Below are 27,634 nucleotides of genomic sequence, written 5' to 3'. Positions count from 1 at the left end.
CGAATCAGAATTATTTAGCTGTAAAAATTGACGAACATTGAAAGTAGACATCGATTATTCAACATGTAACAAAAGAATTTAAGAAAATTAGTGTATAAATCTGTACGATTAAGAGGCTGTTTAGAATTAAAGGTTTTACGTATGGTGTATTACTAAGGCTGACAGACATCTCGATTTAGCCAGGACAGTCCTTTCTTTTTAACTCGTGTCCCGACTTTTTTAAAGACTGCAAACAAAGGAATAACTGTCATGGCAATTAATTCATCCTTTTTATTGGAAGCCTCGCGCTGTGAACGAGCTACTTTCCTTTCTCTGTGTTTTATCATTTACCCGTGCTGTGATATGTAGGACAATTATCGGGATCTTACAATTGCCGAGTTATTTGACGTGTCAGTAATGGTACAAAACGTAAGTGTGTTTTTAACGATGTCCTCCAGAAAAAAATATCCATTTCTGAAGAGAACTATTTCTGATTCTGACGTACCCTCTAACAGATGTTCTTCCCATTCAATATTATTCATGGCGGATGGTTAGACATTAAACATCATGTGAACAGTATAAAGCACAAAAATGTTTGTGATAGTGTCCTACTCTTCCCTGACAGCGTTTTTTAGAAGTGAGAGTTTCGGTGAAAAGGAGTTCAAATTAGCTGCTACAAAAGGGACGTTCGCGTACCACATCATAGGTTCGATCCAGCTACCAGTCACTCAAGTTGTTCATGTCCCACTAAGCAAATATCGGAATGGTACTGTCAAATTAGGCTCTACCCGAAAGTTTAATTGAATATGTTTTATAGCCTTTAGGTGTGTATGACTCAGGCCGGAACAGGGCAAGTGGAAAGGACCTTAAAGATTAATTAAACTCTTTTTGTGCGAAGAGGAGAGGAAGATAACCTAAGAAAGGGACATGAATTATTTGCAACATTTGAAGAATCAAGGAATGAAATTAAGATTTATAATTATAACAGTGCAAAATAACAATTTAGCCATTTTACTTCTTCTCTACGCTCCCTCTACTATGTGTCGTTATAAATGGTACTTATCGTGTATAATGAGTGTTAAAAACTAAACTAAAAAAACGAAAGATACGGAGGGACAAATCCCATAAAAATTTTATGGCGATTGAGTCCAAAATACTCCTAGATAATAAAAAAAAATATAAAATTTGTAAAGGTCAATAAATAGCGACCAATATAGACTTGTTTTCTTTTCATTAGTCTCGATTTCATGCTGTAAAAATGTGATAGCTTTATGTGTTACGCTCTTATTCAGAATACTCTACAAGTCTACAATATTGTATCTTAAGTTGGGAATTGCCTATGAAACGCATATGAAACCATTACAAATTCAGCAAAATAATATAATAAGAATTTGTTTAAATAAAAATAAAGAAAACAAATTGGAAGACCTATAAAGGATGTTTCAAAACAACACCGACAACGTTTGGGAGGTGATTCCTGACACCAAGATAAGACAAGTATAAACCCACCTGCGTGCACAAATGCTTCCTTTCAGAGTTATAAGCTGCCGATAACATGAAAAAATGAACTTTAAAGGTCTAGCTCCAAAACTATAGGAGTTACCGTAGTCGGTTCAAGACTCCACTTAGCAACTAATAAGTGCGCCCGCAATCCTAAGGTACTCACACAACAATTTTTATAGAGGGAGTTTGGCTACAGGCAAATAATTTGCAGTACTCACCAACTACCTCCATAAAAATTGATGCGCAAGAAACGCAGGATTCTGAAACTTGGATATTTGGATAGGGCACATGCTAGTTCCTAAGTGATGTCGACCCGACTACGTTAGTCCCATAGTTTTAGAGCTATGGACCTTTAAAGTTCATTTTTTAATGTTTTCGGCAGCATATAACTCCGAAAGGAAGCATTTGTGCACCAATGTTGGTCTATACTTTTTGTCTTATCTTGGTGTCATGAATCACCTCGCAAACGTTGTCGGTGTTGTTTTGAAACACTCTGTATACAGAATTTACAGTTTTAACCGTTGAAAACTTATATGCAAAAACTATACTTTTATACGTAGAAAAATATGAAAAACAGTGGAATAAAATAACATACTGATATGGAAAGAGAAAAATAACTCCAAAAAAATCTGAAACAGTAAGAGTAAACAAAACAATATCACAAAACCTAATTCTTTTTTTGCTCCAAAACTTTGTAATAATACTACAAACGAAATTAAAGAAGAAACAATATGTATAGATTAAAAAAAAAAAAAAAAGGTCAAAAAGAAAAAACATTCCTAAATGGAAATAAGGCGTTAAAAAGCATAGTGTTTAAGAAAATTTTTGGTTAAAAAGATTCACTCATTCAAAGAGTTTAGAGTGTCAATCACTGAGGTATTTTAATTAGGACAATATTCGACTAAAATATCATCTAAGAGAAGTTAGTGGACTGAAGATCACGCACAACCGAAAGCTTCTGTGCAGAACCAACTACTGTAATTATAAATATAGGAAAGATTTGCATCATAAATTGTGTACGTTTATGTGTTATGTGCTAGTAAAAACAGAAATATATGGACTAGGTAAATATTTTAAAAGGAGAATTTCTGCCAAGATCTGGAAATGAACCTCCTGGATTATTCACAGTCTCATAATTGTTAAAGTTGAATACCTATAGGTTTATGTATCAAGGAAGTGATTCCTGTCAAGGCCTGGAAACGGGCCTCCTGAAATTTCGATGTCTATCGACCAAAGACTGACAGGTTACCAATTTAAATCGTGTATCTACCAAATTTATACGCAGACATCTATACGCAGACATCTACGCATGATCTTGTGTTATATTAATACATTGTTAGAGAATGTTTATATAAAAACATAATAAATAAATAAAAATTAATTAATTAATTAATATTGGTATAATACTTTTAGATTCACAGAAAAGATATTACTTACTGGTCTGATGTAAATTAACATTCTAAAACGCAGAAATATTAACATTTGTGCAATATTGATCCTGTCCAGAAAAGAAAAAACATTTTTCAGAACACGGTCACTGCAAGTTCTCAGCAGATGGTGTTTGCATTTAGAGCCATAGCCAGATTGAAGTTTACAGAACATCATTTCGAACACCCTAAAAAACTCTTACCATGTATGTTAGTGTTAGGACTGATTGGATTGAAATTTAATGTCCCTTTCAGCAGCGGGGGTTTACGAAACGTGGTCATACAACTTAAAATAGAATCCGAACTAGCATCTCCCGTGTCAAACACTCCAATACTTTAAAGAATAAGTTTTCATTTTGAGACCAAGACGATTAATCGTTAGCGAGCAGTGAGGCAAGGCATAAGGATGAAAACTTTAGTAAGTTCAGGCCTGAAAATACACAATTCGTAAGTAAAGGTCATAAAATTTTTACTCACGGCTGACTTGTCGGAATTACATATTTCTCCTGGAAACATGTGAGGAGTCGCGTACAACTAATGTAGTATTCGTTGTTTGACGCTAATAAAGATGATGTAATCGCGCATTTTAATGATGATATAATAAGTAATTTCCAGCTTTTATCTTGTGAAATTTTATTTTATAATTTTGGTCTGTTGGAAATTTTGGAATAGACAAAAGAAGTCTTCAGAAAGTCAGCCTAATAAGCAAACACGAAATACATTGCTCTCCTATTGAAATTATACTAACATTTGAAAAAGAATTAGAACCATAATATAGCCAAAATATGAAAAAAATGAAATGAAATCTTCGAGTTTTACGTCCCACGATTATGCCGGTTAGGCTAAAGGAGACGGTGATGATAAGAAATGAATAAAATGGTGGAATGAAGAAAGTGGGAAGAAACGGGAGAACCCCGAGAAAGCCCACAAGCACGGTGTTTGTCCACCACACAGTCCACACTAGCCAAAATATGAAGTACTTAAATTACACATAAATTGTAATTAAACATTTAATTAAGCACAATATAAAGAAACTACAATTATTTGAAGTATTTTAGGAATTCATCCATACAATTAGTTCATTGTTTTAATTACATCGCGAAAAGTACTTATTAGTTTGAGTTCACAAACTGTACCGCCAAAATTAATTACTGAAAACCTTTCAACTGACAAATGTTTCGTTTTTCTGCAATATTAGTTGAAAGCCTAATATTATGATTTCCTACCAGTGATTTATCTACACCCCCTAACACCTCGCCACCACCGCCCAAAAATTTTCGGACACCCTCGCGGAAAGAAATTCCTTACACTCCCCCAACTAGAGGGCTGCAATATTAAAAAGATTCATTTTTGCGCTCCCTAAAGCCCTCCAGGACTTTGTGGAAAATCTTTTAAATGATCTTATCTTTAGGCAGAACGGGAATTCCCATTCTATCTAATCTTTGGAGATAGGGAATTCTATTCGAGGAGGAAATGTTTAGGGAAATGTAGCACCGAAAAACTTAACTTCTAGCGTGTTTGTATGCAGATCACAACTCATGTATAAAATGGTTGTAGTTACGAGGGCAAAATCCAAGGAACAACATCACAGAAGTATATATTAGATGTACCAAGGCAACCCTATATGATTATTTTTTCCCCTTCAATTGTCATATATTATAAAATGTTATCTGTATTTTTTCAACTGAAATAACTTCATATTTCTTTTAAAATGCTGAAAACTCAATAAAACGTAAAAATGTTATAATAAAAGGCAGATTAGCTTTAATTACTTTCACACTATGAAAAGTTCTGATTATTCCTATTTATTATACCTTTAATACATTTGAAATACGTTAGCATATTACAGTAAAACCATTCATTTTAATTACGGAAAGTAACTGTGATGCTATTTGATTTTAAAAATGTCGTCCTTGTGTGGTTGCATATAGCAGTCTTTTATTTTGAGTAATGTATAAATACTTATTTTAATTCTGAAACTGATCAAGACTTTATATATATATATATATATATATATATATATATATATATATATATAAAGCAAAGATTAAATTTTGAAATATATACTTACTATAACAGGATCAATCCATGCGAAGTGATCGAGAAAGAAGAAAAATTACCGCTCGACCTTTTCGAAAAAATCTAATTTTTTCATAAATGTTTTCCCTATACAGGGTACTTCAAAACCACAATTAATTATTTTTTTTACAACATCCCAAGGCGACACAGCGGCTGACGACATTTTACGTTTCTTTCGATTTTAGGCGTTTACGTTGTTTTGAATCAACATCTATTTGTCCTACCAAATTGAAAATCGACCATCTACGTTTCCAACTCGAGCAGAGCTAAAACTTTGATCTCTTAACATTTTTGGCTGAAACAATTGAAAGAGGTGAAATCAGAGTCTACAGTAGGATCACTTTTGGACACTGTTTCCGCAGTCACTGTTTACAGCGGATAAGTGTTCACTGACTTGGGAATGTAGATTAAACGAAAGGACAACAGTCTTCTGCATGATTTGACAATTAAGACAAGAATAAACATGATTGAATATCATTCATTTAGCAAGCAGCAAGAGCAAGGAGTACTTACGGTCTTTTTTGTCAAGTGTGCATTTTGACTTTCCTCGCCTTCTGCGTATAGTAGCATTCTTCACCAGTGCTGCTGTGGTTGTGATAAGACAGTGTTACAACTAGAGGATAGGAACGAGCTTGAGAACCTTGACTGGACTAACGATTCATCGTACTTTATTTTACTTCACAACTAATTTCCAGTTGAATTCATGAACAAAACACCTCCTAGAGTATGACGTCATTACTTAATACTTTGACCCACATTCTGCACAAAAACACAAAACGCGCTTTGTAGTGGTTATGGTATACTAAAGGACTAACTATTCCCAAAATTTCAGAACTTTTTTTCCAGGTCCATTGGAGATATTGGACAGTGAAATGATAAATTGGCCTAATTCTCGAACTTCAAGACTTTTTTCAGGCGTTTGGAAGCAGCTACAGGTCTGAAAATTTTTGCGTATTTACTTATGACCCCGGACTACATGCACACACAAATTCAGACCTCTACGTCAATTGTTTCCTCTTCCCAAATGTTTTCAATGTCCAAAAGTGATCCTACTGTAGACTCTGATTTCACCTCTTTCAATTGTTTCAGCCAAAAATGTTAAGAGATCAAAGTTTTAGCTCTGCTCGAGTTGGAAACGTCCAACAATTTTCAATTTGGTAGGACAAATAGATGTTGATTCAAAACAACCTAAACGCCTAAAATCGAAAGAAACGTAAAATGGCGTTACCCGCTGTGTCGCCATGGGATGTTGTAAAATAATAATAATAATAATAATAATAATAATAATAATTGTGGTTTTGAAGTACCCTAATATAGAATAAACATTCATGAAAAAATTAGATTTTTTGGAGATGGTCGAGCGGCACATGCTTAATCACTTAAAATGGAAATGACTCAACAGTCTTACGTCTTTTATTCGGTTTTCAGCAGTTTTTTTTTTTTAAAAAATGTTATTTCCGTAAAGTGAAGTATTTCAGATAACATTTTTGATGCGTAACAGCTGAAGAAAAAAAGTCATCCTTTTATTACGCTGCGCCTATGTTTCTGTCGCTTGAATTTAGTCCGTTTTGTCTGAATTTTCCTTGGGGTTAGTCCTATTGAATTTTGTCCTGCATTCGTAATAATATGTTCGGTAATTCTAACAGAGGCTGTAAGAAGAATAACTATTCTTTAAGTTTCATCATAAATTTTAGATGTTATTCTTCTCGGAAAAATGACGACGATACAGTTTTTTTTATCAGCAGTTATTCACATCTATTTTGGTAGACTAATGTGATTTTTTAAAAAATACCTGTGGGCAAATGGAAAATTGATTGACTCAGTTGCACGAAAGCCGTTTGACATTGTAACTGAAACGAAAATAAAATAAACTTAATTTGGTATAATATCAAATTATTTCACATCAAGATTTTATTCACTTTTTCAGTAGTTCATCTCTAACATGCTAAGAGTCGCAGTACGTAAAAGGTGCCACAGTTCACATCCTCAAGACATGTTAGGCCACGACGTGTTTAGTTAAGTAAACAATAACACACTGAGCAAGGCTATGTGATAATATGTAAAAAAAAAAAAAAAAGTATCACGTAACAGTTTCAACACACTAACAGTGTCTTCATCACGCTTCCACTCCTTCTGGCTGCCTGGGAGTTGGTCATCTTTTATATACTCTCCGGCGATCACCTTTTAACCCTTTGGGGATTTCATGGTACAATTTGTACCATACGGGTTTGACCTTTTTCGTCCAGTTTAAGTCCAGAGGCATTGTAGAAGACATTACGTATGGTTTCACACCTTCCTGCGTCGAGACATAGGAGGTGATGACGTCATAATTCTAAAATATATATTTTCATGTGATATTATTGGGGGAGTTTATGTAAAGTATTTTTGGCGGGCTTATTTTTGCACGTAGAAGATTGAAATTTTGCACAAACATTCAGTCCACTGAGTAGGATTTACCAGATTTTTTTTCAGATCTTTGCGTTAAAACAGTGGGGTACGGAGGGGCTAAACGTTGAAAAAGGGAAGTTTTTACCAAAAAATCACTTTCACGGGATTTTCTCGCCTTAGATACACGATGGGGACAAGTGAATGGTACCGCCTGAAATGCAGTTCTATTCTGAAGAGAATGATGGGCGAAACATAACCCTAGGGCAATTAGGGATGTCTCAGGCAATGTTTAAAAATTTCCCTCTGTATACGGGAATATGGGACATTGTCGGTATACTTTTTTTGGCGGGCTTACTTTTGCACCTGGAAAATTGGAATTGTGCATAAACATTCAGCCCACCGAGTAGTATTTACCAGATTTTTTTGCAGATCTGTGTGTTAAAACAGGGGGGGTCCAGGTGGGCTAAAATTTAAAAAAAAAGGGATATTTAGACCCCCAAATTTTTTTCCGGGATTTTCCCGCTTAGATACACGATGGAGACACGTGAGTCATACCGCCTGAAAGGCAGTTCTATTCTGAAGAGAATGATGGGCGAAACATGACCCTAGAGTAATTAGCGATGTCTCAGGAAATTTTTTACCTGAGATCATGGTGTTTTACGGTAATTTGGGGCATGGTGGGAATTCCTGATAAAATTTCTCCCGCCCTTGGTATTCAATATAGAAACCTGAAATTTGGCACACACATTCAGTATACCAAGTACTATTTATCAGATTTTTTTTTTAGATGGCTACGTTCGCACAGGGCCGCTTTTAGAGGGGCCCAAATTGCGAGAAAAAAAATTCCCTCCGAAATTTTCCGTTTGACATCATTTTTCCCGCTCCTGATATATGGTGTGAGCATGCAAGTAGTACCATTTGAAAGCCAGCTCCATTCTGAAGAGAATGAGTTATGAACCATGATCCTAGGATAAATAGTGACGATGCAGTAGCTGCTTGACTGAAAGTCTAAAAAATAGCCCAAAAAACCGGAATCCGGAAAGGGTTAATCAGACTCCGCCCCTTCATTAAAAAGTAACACTTGTGTGGCTTTCACTTTCACTTTTTAGGTGCACACGTATCCAATTAAGTTTACTTTTTCCTTGGATACATTCTGTCCTCTAATTATCTTTATTTTCCTTATTAATTTTTCCTTTCTTTTTTCTTCCTTTTCATTTCTTCTTCTTTAAGCAGGATCTTCTCCCACTCTTTATTTATCGAGAATCCTGAATTCCATTTCATCACCTTGTCTCGTGCCTTCATAATCTCCCTGGCTTCCTTCCATTTTCTCACCAAACTTCTGTTCTGAAGGAGACGATAGAAAGAGGAGGAGAAAGACTGCTTCTTTTTTGCGTTATGTGAAGGACTGTTTAGGAATATGGAAGGGAACGAAAAGGCAGCTGGACAAATTCATAAGGGACGTGGAAGATGAAAAGAAAGGGATTAGACTAGAAAATGAAATAGAAGTAGACAATGAGATAAACTATTTAGATATGAAAATTAAGAAGTCGGAAGGGGGAGAGTTTATTACATCCTGGTACCAAAAATAGTGTGCAGCGGGAGTGTATTGCCACAAACGAAGTGATGTGGATGAGGGTACAAAGAAGAATTTCATAAAAAGCATGGAAGAAAGAATAGAAGACCTAAACACAAATGAAGAACAGAGGAAAACAGATTTAAAGAACTTCTGGACACAGCTAAGGAGAAATGGATACAACGAAGAGGATAAGATCATAAGAAACATAGCAAGAGAGAGAAAGAAAGAGGAAGAAGACAAGAACAAAAAATGGTTTGGAATAGAAAGCCTAGGCAAAGAAACAGAGAAGATAAAGAGAATGCTTCGGAAAGCAGGAATTAGGACGTACAGGAAAGGAGGAAGCAGAATAATTGAACTATTGAGAAGAACCAAGAGAAAAACAGTAGCGGAGAAAGATCAAAGGGGAGTAGGATGCGCGGAGTGTAACAAAATTTACATAAGAGAAACAAAAAAGAAAATGCAAGAAAGGATTAAACAGCACCAGGATGATGTAAGATTGAAAAGGGACAACACTGCGATATGCAAGCAACACAAAGAGACAAACCACAGGATAGGATGAGAAGGAGAGGGGTCATAGAGGTACAGAACAGAACTTTGGTGAGAAAATGGGAGGAAGCCAGGGAGATTATGAAGGCAGGAGACAAGGTGATGAATTGGAATGCAGGATTCTCGATAAATAAAGAGTGGGAGAAGATCCTGCTTAAAGAAGAAGAAATGAAAAGGAAGAAGAAAGAAAGAGGAAAAATTAATAAGGAAAATGGTTTGGGTACAAAACCTCGCCTGGCCAAACCCCGCTTGGCCAAAACCTCGCCGCCCAAAACGTCGCGGGGCCAAAACCTTGCCTTGCCAAAACCTCGCGCCCCAAAATATCGCCATACTCAAAATATCGACTCGTTGTAATGATCTCGCGACACAGAATCTCGCCTGGTCTAAATTAAGCGAGACGTAGTGTCGCCTGGGAAGAAATGTCGTCAGGATAAAACCTTTTCACTACGATTTCTTCAATGTAGAATGTTCTATCGCCAGATTTACAAAACTTATTAGGTTTTGAAACTTGACATTTTGTATAAATCTTCTTGCTTCACAAGGGCACAAGCTCCAGATAAGACAATATTTTGCGAAATGCATGCCGTAAAGAGGAATGGAATGGATGGCCTTGAATGAATTTTGCCGTTCTCCAGATCTAAAAAACTACTAAGCATAGAACCTTTACGTTTTGGTACAAATCTTCTCCTTGTACCATAAGAATGTAAGTTGCAAAATGCTCCTCGTAAGGGAGTGTTGAAGTTTGGATAATTCTTGAGCGTTGGCTTGATCTCAGGACCCACAAAGTTTTGGCCACGCGACGTTTTGGGTGGCGAGGTTTTGGCCACGCAAGGTTTTGGTCCGGTGAGATTTTGTCCCGCGAGGTTTTGGGCGGCGAGGTTTTGGACACGCGAGATTTTGGGCGGCGAGGTTTTGGCCACGCGAGGTTTCGGCCGCGAGATTTTGTCTGTCTCCCAAGGAAAATACAGATAATTAGGAGACAGAATGTATCCAAAGAAAAGGTAAACTTTTAATTGGACACGTGTGCACCTAAAAAGTGAAAGTGAAAGCCACACAAGTGTTACTTTTTAAAGAAGGGGCTGAGCCTAATTAAAAGGTGATCTCCGGAGAGTATATAAATGATGACCAACTTCCAAGCAGCCAAAAGGAGTGGAAGTCTGATGAAGACACAGTTAGTGTGTTGAAACTGTTACGTGATACTGTTTTTTTTTTTTTTTCATATTATCACATAGCCTTGCTCAGTGTGTTATTGTCTATTAGTACAAAATGGAAACAAGGCCTGATACAATAGTTACTAAGTAAACAATGCTAGAGGATGCATAAGGCGACTCCTAAGAAAGAATCTTAGTGTTCTGTACAATCACAACTCCTTTTTCGGCATCACCTTATCAACTGATTTATACATATATATACACATAATTCTATACTATATGCAATAGTATCATATATAATTCTATTTTCATATTTATGTTGCCAATGTAAATAGCAGCAATACAAAATATCAATATTGAAATACTTGTATGTTTTTTTGTAGTTTTAATCACATCAATAAGTCACATAATCGGGGATACGAGCCGTCTTACGCATCCTTTTGCATTCTTTGCTTAATATATGGCCAAACATGTCTTAAGGATTGATCTGCGGCACGTTTTACATACTGCGAGCAATGGCGGTTTTAGCGGGTAGGCCAGGTAGTCACGGACCTACCCCAAATTTTGAAAAAAAAAATATATAAACACTAAAAGATACAATACGGAGTAAATATATTTTTCACTTTTTATATTAATGGTAAATAATTATTTAATAAACAGCATTAACCATTACTGTAACAGGAATTTCCTATTCTCATTAATCAATCAAATGTGCATAAGTATCCATACGCGAGGGAGCGGGCCTACCCAAAAGTATAATCCTAAAGCCGCCCGCCTTTACATGTTTGAGGTGAACTACTGGAAAACTGAATAAAATTTTGTTGTGAAATGACTTGATACTAGACAAGTAAGTTTGTTTTATCTTCGTTTTACCTACAATGTCAAACAGCTTTCTTGCAACTGAGTCAATCAATTTTCCATTTCTCTACAGGTAGATGTGATTAACACTGTTAATAACAGATCTGTATTTAGTCATTTTTTCGAGAAGAACAAGTAGAATAACATCTAAAATTTATGATAAAACTTAAAGAAATTAAAATAAAACTTACAGAATCTGTTACAATTACTAAAGAAAAATTCTCTTGAAAAAATCTCTCCCTGGACAGATTTTCTCGTCTAAAAATATTTTCTACAAAGTGATGGAGGGCCTTTAGGCAGAACGGGAAGACACCATTAAAAATCTTGCTATTTTGGTTTCTAAAAGATTTTGAATTCTTGTTTTTAAGTGCCAATAGAATGACAACTTACTTTCGACAAGATAAATTTTGAAGCAAAGCACGCAACGCAAGATTGAATGGATATCAACCTTTACACGGCTGTGATCGTCACAATAACGTTCGATCAATCGATAGCCAACGATTTCATCTCGACGTGACGCCAAGCATGAGAAAGTCGATGCTAATTGGCTCTGGCTGCGGAAGGAAATCCAATGCAATCGTTGCATCGACGAATTTTAAAGTTTGTATATATATATATATATATATATATATATATATATATATATATATATATACACAGATGGCGATCAGAAAAATGGAAACACCTGAACCAAATTGCAACTTACCAGATTAATGTGGTGTCGGGCTACCTTTCGCCTTTAGAACAGCCTTGATGCTACGTGGGATGGAGGCATAGAGGTCTTGAATGGTAGCAAGTGGAATTTTACACCATTCCTCGTGCAGGGCATCGGTCAGTTCTGTGAGAGAGGATGGAGGTGGAAATCGTCGCTGGAGTCGTGTTTCCAAGCCGGACCACAGATGTTCAATTATGTTGAGATATGGGGATTGGGCGGGCCAGGGGAGGTGTTGAACTTCATCCCCATGTTCCTCAAATCACGCTTCAACAACGCCAGCTGTGTGAATGGGTGCATTATCATCCTAGAAGATGGCGTCATTATCCGGGAACAACATCCGGACCATAGAATGCAAGTGGTCTCCTAAAATTGCGACACAATCGTTGGCAGTGATTCGTCCGCTAAGTGTGACCACAGGACCCAATGAAAACCATGATATTGCGGCCCACAGCATCACCTAGCCGCCGCCATGTTTTACAGTTGGCAGATCATAAGTTTCTTTGGGCGTTCTCCACACATAAACACGGCCCGTGGTTGGGAATAGGGTGAAGAATGACTCATCCGACCATATCACACGTTTTCAGTCCTCAACGGTCCAAGTTGCATGGTCGCAGCACCATTTGCGGCGTGCGAAAGCGTTATGGTCCCTGATGAGCAGTTAGGCCCGTGCAACACGACCCCGTAAGTTCATGTCATGTAATTCGTGGCGGACTGTGATTGTCGAAACAGGGAGCGGGAGGTGCTGATTGAGTTCCTCCGTCACTTGCTCCGCAGTGGCACGACGGTTCTGCGTGACAATGCGCTTTAATACCCGGCGTGACCTGTCCTCCATGATTTTCTTCCGCCCACTGTTCTGCTTACCCGATGTGGTTTTCCCGTGTGTTGTGTAGGCCGTCATCATCTTCGCCACTGTCTCACGCGACACACCTAACACAGTAACCACTGCCGTCACACTCACTCCACATAACCGCGCACCAACAATTTGCCCTCTTTGAAAATCTGAGAGGTCTCCCATTTTACACTACCTCCCTCTGCTGCAGCCACTGGACACTACTGTTCCACTGCGCCTGACGTAGTATGGAGACCGACCTAACACACCACCACCAGCGGCCCGGCGCTGCGGGCGCCACGACACCACTGCCAACCCATACATCTGACGTGTTGCCAATTACAGGTGTTTCCATTTTTTCTGATCACCATCTGTATATATATAAAACACGCTAATTAAAAAGACGATAATAGTATACGACCTTAATGCAAGATTGTACCCCGCCCCAAGATTTTTTGAACCTCTACTAAGTTCAAAATTCTGGATAAATCACTGTTCCCTACTATATGTGCCAGTAACTAGTAAAACTAAAACGAAGAAAACAAACATTATACCTCATTCATAGTATTCTAAAAGTAACTGACGATTCTAAATTATTTAAACTATTAAGATGCTTGTGCTACAGAAGAACTCTTCTCACATGACTTCATGTGTGTTCGCATATTCCACTTCTGAGCAAATCTTTTCCCACATAAATCACACACAAATTTACGCACTCCAGCATGAAGTTTCAAATGCGTTCGCAGATTGTTGTGACGCGCAAATTTACGACCACAAATCTCACATACAAATGGTTGTTCACCTGTGTGGGTTGTCATGTGTAGTTTAAGTTTAATACTGCTGGCAAATTGTGCACCACAAAGTTCACACTGTTCTGATTTATTGTGGTACTTCATATGGTTTGGAAAACTTCGTTTCTTCACCAATTTACCACAAACTTTACAACAGGTGAAAGTAGGATTATGAGTTTTTTTATGATAGTACAATTTCATTCTTGAAACAAACTTCTTATCACATTCAGGACAACTATACTTTACATTTTCTGCATGTGTTTCCATATGGTTCTTCAACTTGATCCTTAGTATCTTTTTATTACACAATTCACAGTTCACACTATTCTCATCCTTTTTATGAACAACACGAATATGTATGTTTCGTAGATGCTTATCGAAAAACAATTTGTTACAAATTTCGCATGGACAATCTTTGGAACGTGTTTTTGAGTGTATTAGTACATGTTGTTGCATGTTCCAAAATTTGCTGAATTGTTTAGGGCATTGCGGGCACTTATATTCCCCGACATTATGCTTCTTCAACATATGATTCCGACGATATTTAGCATACTGAAACTTCTCTCCACATACAGTACAAGTCTTGTTACATACTTTTGGGTTTTGGTCCTTAATTCTGAAAAATAATAAACACTAGTGTATAATCATATTTACTACAACAGAGAGAGCAAGTATACATAAAGCTATTCTATTATTCACTAAACGTAATACCTCGTTAGGATCTTGTTTTCAACAGACCGTGCATCTACTTGTTTCGGATCAGAATTGGAAATTTAGAACAAACTTACTAGAGCTGTATATTACTCAATATTTTTTATTCGTTTTTTTACTGACACTTACACCCTCTTTTTCATTTCTAATTACTTATACTGTTTATCTTATCGCATATTGAACAGTCTAAAAGAGTTTCTTGGGTTAACTTTGTTCTAAATAAGTTTCATAACAAACATAAAAATGTGTTAATACTATATACAACAGAAAATAAAATATAGGAAAGGGTACATAGACGTAAAGTAACCACAGAAGATGAAATAATAAAGTTATAAATTTCAGTCATACAAACTATGCTGAAACGAAATCTTTAATTTACTATCTGAAGTTTAAGACCAATAGGTTAAAAGACACGAAGGATTAATGAAAGTGAATAACTGAAATATTTTCTTTCACATTTGGAAAACGCCTGAAAATAAGTTTTAGAGATTATGAGACTTGAACCTACAATCATAGAAAAAGGGTTGGACCTACAATCATAGAAAAAGTTATGCGCTAACAGCTACCCTACCAAGATGAGTTGAAATTTCACTACTTGGTAAAAGTGTATATCTACATCACTAACACAAAATACCCGATGATTCTGTGGCTTGTTTCTATTTAGATTTATATTTTTAAAATTGTAATTCGCTTCGTTTTTATTTTTATAGTGATTTTTTTTTTGGAAGAATTTGTTTTCTTCTACACATTTCCAAGAAGACAAATTAAAATTTCTCTAATAAGGAAGAGAGTTATTTCTATTTCAGTAATTTCTAAAGAGATGTGATGAATCTTTTGTACATTACTATACAAGCAAGGAATGTAATGTCAGCACGCTAAACGTAAAGTTGTTCCCCTTTCATGGATATGATCTCGAGTACCTTTTTGAAGTATGATTTTGTGACATTGAAACTCCATTGATGGTATGTGTCTTTGTTGACAAGTGCATGTGCCGCAAGCTGTTATAAGAAATATAAGTATGGTGCCCTCCATTTCAACTCAGGCAGAAAAATATAAAATTGTACCATCACTATCTCAGATATTGTTGAAACTTTTTTATAGCAACTAGACATGTTTTTGACTCACGTATTTTTTTGTTTTGTCGAAAAAAAAAATTCCCGGCAAGTAATGGACCATTAAAGACGGGGAGTACAATTTATGAATTGTAGAAGACATGGAAAATGGTCAACTTCGGAGCCTCACCATTCGGCTATGGAGACAGGTAGAGTTATAATTCTTGTTGTGGTATGTACGTACGGATATAAATAAACTATATTTTATTATAGTTTGGTTTACGCATGCGTATCTTTTTTGTACATAAATTAACAAATGGACGTCAATTTATCTGAAAAGTCAAAGTTTGCGAATTTTTTCGAGCACTTCCGGTACGAATTTTACGGTTTTCGCGGTTCGTAAGACGAAGCTACCAGCTTTCTGGGAAAAAAATTGTATCGCTTCTGTGTGCAACCATTTTGTCGCAAAAAAAAATCGAGAAATTGTAAAATTTTGAAAAATCGCCCATTTTGGGCGCCATTTTCTCGAAAACACCATCTTTTAAAATTCTGAAATTTTGTCTGATGGTTCAACTTTACATGAATAATAAACACACCAAATACCATTCTCGACCAATGTTTCATGAATTAACTGCAGCCTTTTAAAGTTAGCGAAGTTTCGTTAACTTTGATGTCACAGTTAGCAACACTGAGAACAATAAAAGTGCAATGATTTGATGATGTTTGTGGTTCACATTCATTAAATGAAGAATAAAATATTTTCTTGACTTTTTTTATTATTATTATTTTGATCAAGGAGGCTCTCTGAAATAGTAAAATGAGCCTCCCCCTACTCCTCCGTTTTCTTAAACTGAAACAATGTGAGGTGGAAATTACGATTACGAAACGCACATATTTCAAGTTCACTCACTTAAAATGGTCTTCGGAAACAAAATTTCCTTTTTTTTCTTTTTTTAAATGGACCAATCATTTGCTTGGTTGGTGTCTTCTTCGCTAATAGCATGTAACCGTGCAGGTGCTCCAATAGGTGTTGGCTCACTCATAACTCGTCCAGGAGTGGATTTAGAGCGAAGAAACTTTTTTATTTTATATATAAATAATACCGATCTCAGAGTTTGGAGCTCTTAAAAGTAGCTCTAAGTAGCAGTATTACTACCACCACCACCCCCTTCGAGAAGTCCGTCCTGGATCCGCCCCTGCGTAGCACATTGTCGATAGTCACAAATGCTGAAGGTCCATGTGGAAGCATAAACAGCACTTCACGTAATTCATGATTTATTCATAATATTTCTGCTACGCACCACTGGTCATCATACATATATGTATGTAACAAAAGTTCCTTTTTGCACATTTCTTAAATCTACATTTTGAATTGCAGAAGTTCGATTTTAGAGGAAGCATGAAGTTAGTTCATGGTGACCCGTTACTGCCATAAAAACTTCGCCATTTTCCGAAGGCCAAAGATGACTTCGTTGAATACCAGTTATCGGTCGCACTCTTAGCCGGTAGTGTATATATAGAAAATCTGAAAATAGCAGTAGTGAAAAAATGTAATCTAGGCTAAAGGAGACAGTGATGATGAGAGATGAGTGAAAGAGTGGAATGAAGAAAGTGGAAGGCAACGGTAGAACCCCGAGAAAACCTACGACCACGGTGTTTGTCCACCACAAAGTCCACACGGCGCGAGCTGGGATCGAACCAGAGACCACGCACCATACAGCTTGCTGTTGTCAATCCTCACTTCTCATGTGTCACTTTCTTTCCCTTCCTGTTGGAGGAATAAGTAGACGACAAAACATTAGCGAGCCACAGCTTAAAGCCCACGCTCTGTTGTAACCAAGCTTCAACATTATATACATCTAAGTGTACAGTGACATTTCATATTCAAACCTTGCATAAATTAAAAAGGTATTCGTTATTTTTTTCTTATCTCCAAAGAAAGAACTTTATTCAGGTTCACATAGGTGATGAGATAATTTGCGACATTACACTATCAGAGCAAATGTGTTGAATAATCGAGCGTAGAAGACTGTTCGGCTTGCAATTCATTGGTCTTCAGTTTAAACTCCGGATCGGTCATTCTGACGAAAGTTTTTCATCTTTCTTTTGGTAACACACCGTGAACGCTGCGTAGTCCACTTTAACGAAGCAATTCAAAACAAAGAATTTTAAAATATTAAAAGTTAAAACTAACCGAATTCTTCAACCTCAAAGTCACTTATCTCGTTTTCTCCATGGTCAAAGTAAGAGGAGGTGTCGTCATCGCTATTGCTATCTTCATTCAAGTTGATAACAACTGGATGAAGAATCCTATCCCTTGAACATACACGTAGATAATCGTTCTCTTGCAGCTTTTCCGCAGGGGCTACGCGTTTCTCCTAATAGCTCTTCTCATCGAATCCAAAACGTCTTAAGTTATCCTCTGTATGTCAGCTAATTTAAATGTCTTTTAACGCTCAGCTATTTCTCCCTTCACTTTTGCCCAGATCAGCTCAACAGGGTTGTATTGACAGTGGAAGGAAAGGAGTCTGATAACTTCATAACCATGCTGGAGAGCGATTCCGTCGAGCTCATATGCTTTTTCAACAATAGCTCGGCCTTTGTTTCTCTACCTAAGTGGGAAATGCTTCGTGTTTTTAGCCACTGGATGATCTCTGGTTTGTTAGCTGAGGTGTAAGGATTTTTTTCAGTTAACGCTGAATGGTATTTTGAATTGTCTATTATAATTATACAACCCTCTTCTAGACTATTCAATAGTTGAACAAACTACGCCTTAAATATTGTCTTGTTCATCACGCTGTGGTGATCTCCATTACCTCCCTTTCTGCTCCTAGAAACCAGTTTACAAATATCAATGAATCCATATTTAGCTCCTCCAGCGTGACTAATAACTAGCCCACCACCTTTTCCACCTGGGACTTCAAGTCCACCTATGCTGTCACTTGTTGGCGAAATGTAAGCTTTGGTATGTTTCTGGTTAATCCATGTCTCGTCTAAATAAATCCTTGGTCTTGTGTCTCGATTTTGACGAAGATCTTTAAAAGAAAACTAGCCTTGTGTGCCACAATATCACTTCTTTCCATTAGGAAACGTCGACCATCGTTGCACTTCTTATACCTAAACCTCAACTTGTGCAATATTCGGTATATAGATGCCAACGACCGTGAAAAATTTATCTTTTGTTAATGCGAATACGAAGCTTGTCTGCGGTAGGAAACTCACTTCTATCGTACACTTCGAGAACAGTTCGTGTCACGACATCCTTTCATAGTCATCGTTCGCTCTGTAGCGGGGTTTGTTCGACTTGCATTTTCTTTTCTTAATAGAATGAAAGTGTCCATTAAGTATAATTTCACAATTTATTCGTTGAACAGGCTTTAGCAGCCAGTTCTTGACATATTGACCAATCAATATTTCTTCTTACATTTTCGTCAGGTAACTTCTTCAAAAAATCGTAAACATTGCCTACAATTTTCTTCGAGAATTCTCGATGATCTAACTAACTAACTAACTAACTCTATGGCCTATGGAACCCGGAGGTTCAGTGCCGCGTTCACAAAAGCTCTCCACTGACTTCTATCCTTAGCTAATTGCATCCAGTTTCTACTTTGTATTCCTATCTCTTCGAGATCCATCTTAATATTATCCTCCCATCTGCGTCTAGGTCTTCCTAATGGTCGTTTTCCTATGGGTCTTCCAGTCAAGACTTTGAAAGCGTTTCTACTTTCTTCCATTCTAGCTACATGACCTGCCCACCTAAGCCTCCTAGACTTGACGACCCTAACAATGTTGGGTAAACCGTATAAACTATGTAGTTCATTGTTATTCTCGATGATCAGGTTTATTTATTTATTTATTAAGCGTTACACACTCAGTTGATGGACCGGGAAGCTCATCCATAATGTATTTCAAGTAACACTAGCACTACACAAAAAAACATTAATACTTACACATTAATGGAAATAAAGTAAATACAAATGAAAGGCACAAGCATCACAAATCACAGAAATTAAAATATGAAGTAATCTAAATGTACCAAACTTCAAAACGCGCACGAAACATGAAATCTTGACAATGACTGAGCGAGACAAATGTTAATGTCTCAAGTGTGTAGGATGCTCGTTGGCTGTTGCTCCCTACGTCCACTTTTTGTTCGGCGCGCAACCCGCCCATTTCCTTGGGGTTATCTATAGTTACTTAAGTAACATATTTCAAGTTGTCAAAATTGGAAATTTCACGAGTGAATTTATAAAAGTTAGGTATGAAGTAAAACAAAGAACAATATTAAGCCTAATTTTGTCTACTGAGTTTCACTTTCAAAATTCCAGTATATTTCCAGTATATTCAGTATAGCTTCAGCAAAATTCCAGTACCTAATACAATGATTTTTTACAGTTCTTTACGAATAATCACACCCTTGATTATTTCAGGTTTGTAATTGTTTTACCATCAAAAGAATACCTTATTTGTAATAAATTTAGTTTGCCTTGATTTTTTGAAATACAAATTATTTTTGAAGATTTTTTAAAGGGCCTCCCAACTCCCCTCACCACCCACTGTTTTAAATGTCTAATTACAAATGTATAAAACTCATGCTTTGGAAAAATTTACAATCTCAATGAATACAACATTGTTTCTAAGGCTATTAAAACAATTACAAAAAAGTATTTGTTGACAAATTACCAGTTTTACATAAAATATTCTGTACCAGGCTTATTCTAAGTAAAATCTTGCTCAAAATAATAAGTCATACGCAGACGTATATGAAATCAACCACTTTTATACGCAACACAGAAGAAACTAGTACATTATTAGCCTGTACATAGTACTTTATAAAGTATGTAACACAAAACTTTATGTACTGTGATATATAGTTTACTGTATACATTTCATAACAAATTCGTGAATTATTAATTTTTAATTCCCAATAATTATACCTTACACTGAAAAGGTACTCGCATTTAAGACAGTATTTTTTTCAGTTCTTCTGTTTCTTCCTTAGCACTCTGCATAACACATCGTTTCTTCAATTCTAATTCTAATTCAATTCTACTTCTTCTGCTGCTAACTTTCTTTTGGCTACATTGTTATCTACACTCTTCTGATTCTTTTCTAAAGCTTCATTTCTCAATGTTGATGTATTTTTGGACACATTGTTCATCATCTTCGAAACACTAACAGCTAATATCACACAAGCTGCATATACTGCATCATACACCAAACGCTGTGCAATCAAGCTATTTTTATGAAAATTGTTTACTAGGCATTCTTTGTTTATGGGAAAACCTATTTCAGTAGCAGCGTTGCCGTGAAACAAAACCAGTACTTTTTGTGTGAACTGGAGTTCTTCGGAAATATTGCGTTGGAAATAGGTGGTCCGTAGAAATAGTCCTATAACCGCCACCAGGTTATAGAAGTATTTTTTCTGGACGCTCTATATATTTCGTAAAGACAGTGATTATTTTTTCGATTTATACTTTATTCTGCGACGCCAATAAGTTCTTTCTTCGGTGGGAATTGCTTCTTTCCCACGCAACTGGACAAAGAAGTGTTTTATCGTTTTTCCATAAATATATTTAAAACATTGCTTTGTGGTGAGAACGTTTCAGTAAGCGACGAACCTCCTCAGTGTTTCTCCCTGACTTATTAATATGCACAGTATATATTCTACAGTTATTTGAAACTGAATTAAGTGCTTTTTTTAATCGTTCATGGAAATATTGCAGTAGATTGGGGCAGATCAGAGTAGACCAGATGGCCAAGTCGGATCGTCGCCAGCCACATCGCTTTATCAGTTTGTTATCTGTACGTTCACACGCCCGAGTTATCGCAATGTCTCGCGCATCGTGGCCAGTAGACTAAAATTAACATTTTTTTTTTGTATTCTATTTGCATGGATCTACACTCAGGTGATTTAACCTGAGTGTTTTTGAGAATGAACTGCCAACATTGATCCATAAACCATTGCAGCTTTTATCTTGAACCTTTGCGTTCGGGGAGTGTTACTCCAGGTTTCAAGGCAGCAACCACGCACGTCGCATCAAGTATAACATTCTGCTAAGGACATAAGCTATTAGCCGGTGAAGGACGTTTTTTTTACTACTAGCGCCAATCAATAAGTCCCAGGTTCATATACCTAGTGCGTAAAGTTATAAACGCGCCCTCCAACATTAGCATTCCACTTTGGAGATTACCTGATTTTGCTGAAGACTCATGTCGACTCTTCAGGACTGTTTGGAGCAGCAAAAAGGTTACTACATGGGATTATCCCGGCAACACTTCCCCCAGTGCTAATTCCCCCAAGTGCGTCAATGGTGTGAGAAAAGCATTTATAGTGAAATTTCAATTATAATCTTCCGTATATATATATATAATCAAAGTGATAAAGGGCTACAGTATAGTGAAAAAGTAATGTATGTATGATTTTAATAAAGGAAATAATTATATATATTCAGTGTTAGGTGTTGCGATCGTTTCTCTTGTCTATTTTCTTTTTAATAGTATTTTAATAAATAGGTACAAAGTCATTTATCCAGTGTGTTTTCGTTGTGTATGAGTGATGTTTACGTGCGTTATGCTCTGGATGACCGTCTGATCGTCCGTGAGGTTTTCGAGACGAGATACCCGAACCTCTCGGCGCCTAAAGCCCATCTCATCATTGAGACCGGCGAGCAACTCCGAAACGATTTTGTAATCCCTTCTTGGAGAGGTCCTTCAACGCCTTACCCAGGTAAGTCCAGGTCTAAAGAAAATACTCATTGGCAGCCCGAACAGAAACTAGACTTTGATTGATTACAAATAAATGGTACCTGACTAGATTATAGTCGATTACAGTCCAATCGATTAGTTTTTGGATCAAAGTTGTTGAGATATTCACTACTTTTTCCTTTGACGAGAAACCTAAGGGCCCTATTACATAAGCCCACTGGTTGCGCAACTGGTGGCGCCACCAAACTCTTGCATATCGTCCACCAGTGGTGCAACCAAAACAAAACGAATATTTTCATGAGAAAATGCCTGCAGTGAGTGAGAGCATGCTTCCCTTGCCCTCTTGATAAAAAAGAGAAGGCGAAAAAAGAAAGTGTACGTACACCCAAAATTGATGTCAAGGTAAGATAAAGGTCTATATTACATACTATTCGACGATCTTTGTCCGGATGACTACAAATAAAATCCTCAGAGTTCACTTTATTCTCTATCCCTTTAAAATTTCGGGTTTTTAAAGATAAATTGTAGACTTTCAGTCAAGCGGCTACAGCATCTTCCCTATTTACCGTAGGATCATGGTTTATACCTCGTTTCTTTCATAATAGAGCAACCTTTTAACCCTGCGTTAGGCGCGTACGTTTGTGTTGCACGATTAGGCGCGTGAGTAACAGGTGTCACCCAGCCCTAAAATGTATCTACAATAAGTAAAACCATCTTTAAATATAGATTCCTTCATTTATTTTATAAAATGTTAATCACAGGTTATAATTTTGATTGTACATAGTGTTCTACTGTATATAATTGACTTTTGTTTCATGATTACTAAACTGATTCCAAGCATGTTGCAAAAATGTCTTTGAGATGTTCTCCACACATCCATCTCTTACAATTTCAAGTACCACTTCCTTGTTTTGCAAGCATGGCAACGTCTTCTGGGAGTCTGATGGCTTCTGAAGATCGACCATTGTCTCTTCCTCTACACCAAGTAACAGTCGGAGTCGGCCCCTATTCCTAATTTCAGCTGGAATTTGGGAAATATAGCATGGGTTTTCCATCTTAAGTTTAATCATTTTCCAGGCGATATCCTCCAAAACAACTTCTTTGTGACAATCGAGGTGAACCTGTATTGAATTTCAGGATGCAAAGTACATTAATTGCACATATCTTTATAAGATCAAAAAATATCACCATGGGTCATTTTGTTCCTATTCAGTGTTGTGATCACTTGCACTTAATTACGTGATAAATTCCATAATCACTCTCATCAGAACATACATCCGACTCCTCCGCTTTCTCCTCAAGCCACTACAGGGCAACATTCTTATCTTGTGTTGTCTTTGTCTTCCGGAGTTTTGACATTTTACTCGTTACGTATATAGGTGCGCGGTTGACAATTGTCACCCAAATACGCTGCTGCAGAGAGAATTTATTTCTTAGAAACTGCAGACGGGAAACAGAAGTGTACTACTGCCACCACAATAAACATCAATAATTAACCTTCAGCTACTGAAAGGTGCAACTCAGAATACCAAAACACAATGATGCAAATTTGAGACAAAAATCACTTGTGGACACCTGTCACCCACGTGCCTAATCTAGGGTTAAACGGTACCATTCACATTTCCATATTATGTCCCTGAGGTGGGAAATTTTGAGAGAAATCGGGATTTTTCTCTGGGAAAAAATTCTAAATTTTGAGCCATCTGGACTCCGTGTTAACGCAGACACCTGAATATTAACTTTAAAATACCAAGGTGTATACTAAATGTGTGTACAAAATTTCAAGCTTCTATCTTGAATAATAAGGGCGGAAAAATATTTACCAATGATCCTCACAATGCCCCAAATTACCGCAAAAGACCCTGATCTCAGGTAAAATTTTCCTGAGTCATCCCATTTATCCTAGGGTCATGTTTTGGACCTCATTCTCTTTAGAATAGAATATCCTTTCAAATTATATCATTCACATGTCTCCATCATGTAACTGAGGCGAAAAAGTCGCGAAAAAGTGGAGCTTTTGGTTAAAATATCCCTTTTCTTTACATTTTTGCGCCTCTTAACCCTCCTGCGTTAACACTGAGATCTTAAAAAAAAATCCAATAGATGCTACTTGGTGGACTGAATGTTTGTGCAAAATTTCAATCTAGTAGATGCCAAAGTAAGCCCGCCAAAAAATAATAAAAATAGGCCAACAAAAAGTAATTATATTAAAGTTAAGACATCATCATCTCTTACGTCTCGACGCAGAAAGGCGTGAAACCATACGTAACGTGTTTTGCAATGCCTCTAGAATCGAAAAAGCAAACGAAAAACGAAGTAAAAAGCTTTATTGGTTCTTTTTTAACCAGCGATCGGTCCCGCCGTTAGAAAAAATCTAACCATAATACATTTTTCGCTATAACTTTTTCTTCTCTTTTTTTTTTTTTTCACTGAAGTTATATTTAAAATACCTCCCCTACTCCTATTTTGTTGTTTCTGTGCAATCTGTCTACAACACTTCACAAATGCTGAAAACGTGTGTGCCCAGAATTAGTATCTTAGTATATTAAAGGTAAAATGGTGCGTTAGAAAAAATCTATACATGCGACTGATGGCGTTGCTCCATAAGGCGCGACTGATCGCGGGTTAATCGAATAATGAAGACACTCCTTCAGTACCTAAAAATAGGTACTAGAACTTCAAAGGACTATCAGTTTGCCTAATTCCTGCCTTTTGTCTTCTCTGGTTTCCTTCATTACATTTCCGTCACCACCTTCATTGTCACTTGCCATTTCTCTCCATTAAAAAAACACTACAAAAGTGACAACATATTGCGGTCTTATGAGTCACAGAGCGAGCGCCGATGATCAAACAACTCTTGAACCTGCTACTGGTGGCACCACCAGTGGCCTAGTGTAATACACTACGTTAAGAACAAGTTTGCAGCCCTGTATACTGTACTTGAAGCATTGCATATAATATAAAGTATTCATTATTATTATACGTGAAGTATTCGGGAAAAACGAGGAGAAAACAGAATTAGTAGAAAAGGAGAAGTTGGTGACTATCTGTAACCCCAAGAGATGTGGCGTAACGTCTTAACGCCGGAACATTGGGGAAAATCACAATTTATTATTTTAGTAACTGTACTGTATTACATAAGTATAGACTGAAATAGTAGTGACGTCATTTCCTCTCTGTTACCATGGTGATCGCCATTTTGTTTTCTACACAAACGTGAGTTGAAGTATGAGGTGTTGTGTAGTTTCATGCGCATACGAACAATGACTGTGAAATTATTTAGAATGATCAAATACTTTGAGGACGAAGTGAAGTTGGTGGGAAAAGGTACAACAAGAAACAACTAGTCATGAGTGGTTCTGCACATATTTTTAAACAACTGTTAAAACAGTAATTCTTCGTGTTTGGAACACTGTATGTAATATCGATACCACCAGGGGCGGATCTAGGATATGACCAAGGGAGGGGCTAAACCATATTTTGCCGTTTTATCCAGTGTAAAGCAGGATTGAAGTCCATTTTATCCAGTGTATACCTGAGCGTCAAGGGGGGGGGCTATAGCCCCTCCCTTGGATCCGCCACTGGATACCACTGAGTGAAAAATTTAAACTTACAGTGAATAAGATAGATGCACTTTGACAGATATTGTAAATATCAAAATGAAAAAAAAATAACAAAAGTACGACATGAAAAAGAACATTTCCGAGGAAATGTAAACTTGCACTTATTTCATTTTAATGCTTGTCAATATAGGCCAACAATTTTCTCTCTATGAAACTAAATCTTACTTACCTAATTGTTTTTTCCATCTTTTTCTGTTCATTCATGGGAAATGTAAGAAATCGCTATCGGTATAATGTTTACAATCAGGTACATAACACATAACCATTTTTACGTTATTTCTCAGCCTTCGCTCATGTTTGTATAGAAAATAAAATGGCGATCACCATAGCAACGAAAAGGATGTGACGTCACACTATTTCAGTCTATTGTTGTTCTATAAAAACACTCATTTCATGACCTGAAACTCAAATTCACGACTTTAATCATCCTTTGACCGACAATTTAATTCATGACTTTCAGGCCAGGGGCGTCATTTAGGGAGAGCAGGAGGGGGCAATCGCCCCCCCCCCCAAGAGTTTGAGGAATACATATGCTTTAATAGATTGTCTAGTAAAATACTAGTACAAAACGTGGTGCTTTTACCCCTCCCAAGCGAATTCTGAAGTGACCTCCCCTGTTTTAGGCCCGTAGACACCCTGCTCGGAGGCCTGATACAGTGAGCCAAGAGCATTATTTGTATTATCTAAATGTATTATTAAGTTATATTATAACTTGTATAAATAATGTGTAAAATATTTCAGCTTTTTCATAGGCAGCTACATATACGTAACAGCACCACTCTTCTTTAATTTAATTTGAATTTTTTGTTGCAGGTCGCATTAATTATTAATTTTTGAAGAAATATTTTGTGAAGTCTACGACATGTTTGTTGAAAGTTTTTCTTTTTTCCGTAGCAATGCAGTACAAATTTTTGTGTACGTACTTCTTTGTTTTTATAGTGTATACTAAAACGGAGGCAAAGGAATTGGCCTGAGTAGCTGTGACTTTCTCTGGGCTTTGATGATTGCACAGCATTACCTATTTATCGCGTTTATCATTTAAAGATAGAATTTCAATTTTCACAGCTGCTCAGTGGGGAGAAGGTAGCCAATTTTAAAACCAATTAATTATTTGGTATATTATAGCCTATTTCATATTTTAATTGAAGATTTGATGTCAGTATTGTCCGGTATTGAGTCAGTAAATTTTACCCGACAGCTAGTTTGCAGCCCTGAGTATATTATATATATAATATACTGCATCCATTGTTATTTATTTATGTGTGATCATTACTGTTGCACATATCTTTTGAGAGAGAATGAGGAAAATAAGAGGAGAGACTTATTTAAAAAATAAGCGATGGGACTGAACAATAAATTGAGATTGGAATTTTCTTCAGAGGTTGGAAAATGATAAGGGTATTGCTCTTTTGTATGAACAGTTTTGATATTAGCAACACGAGAGTGTCTTCAGTTCGATCTCATGCCAAAGGCAAAAAGCATATTGAAAGAGTAAATTCTTCAAGTTCGAGCAAAAAATACTGTTTCATATGGTATTTGCCAAGGAAGAAACTACAAACTCTGTTCTTGTGTTATGCCTATAAGTAGTCTTAACAATTTTATTATGAAAGATGAAGTTATTACTGCAAAAATATTGTGGGCTATTAATCAAGTTATGACCCATTCTTCTGCTAGATGTCTCGGCATTTGTAGTGATGT

At 36.7% G+C, this 27,634-nt stretch overlaps 1 protein-coding gene across 7 annotated transcripts in view; it reads right to left on the bottom strand.

Annotated features, from left to right (window-relative positions):
- LOC145694661 (uncharacterized) overlaps nt 1–27,634 on the bottom strand; it is a 392,660-nt gene that overhangs the window by 216,684 nt on the left and 148,342 nt on the right. Inside the window, exon 7 of one of the 7 annotated variants that reach the window (XR_014133035.1) lies at nt 13,606–14,458. The exons of 5 other annotated variants lie outside the window; for them this stretch is intronic. Coding sequence is in view for 1 of the 2 variants with exons in the window: in XM_081771118.1 (XP_081627244.1) it covers nt 13,657–14,458 (802 nt within the window). In the remaining variant the exon portion in view is untranslated. Of the gene's footprint in view, nt 1–783; nt 14,459–27,634 lie in introns of those variants that run through there. One more of the 7 variants, XM_081771118.1, reaches the window with a different exon arrangement.

Source organism: Thermobia domestica, chromosome 9 (genome assembly GCF_964235325.1).
Source record: "Thermobia domestica chromosome 9, izTheDome1.hap1.1, whole genome shotgun sequence".
NCBI classification, from domain to species: domain Eukaryota; kingdom Metazoa; phylum Arthropoda; class Insecta; order Zygentoma; family Lepismatidae; genus Thermobia; species Thermobia domestica.
The sequence above is the reverse complement of the archived record's forward strand: the minus strand, read 5'-3'. Positions and strand labels throughout refer to the sequence as shown.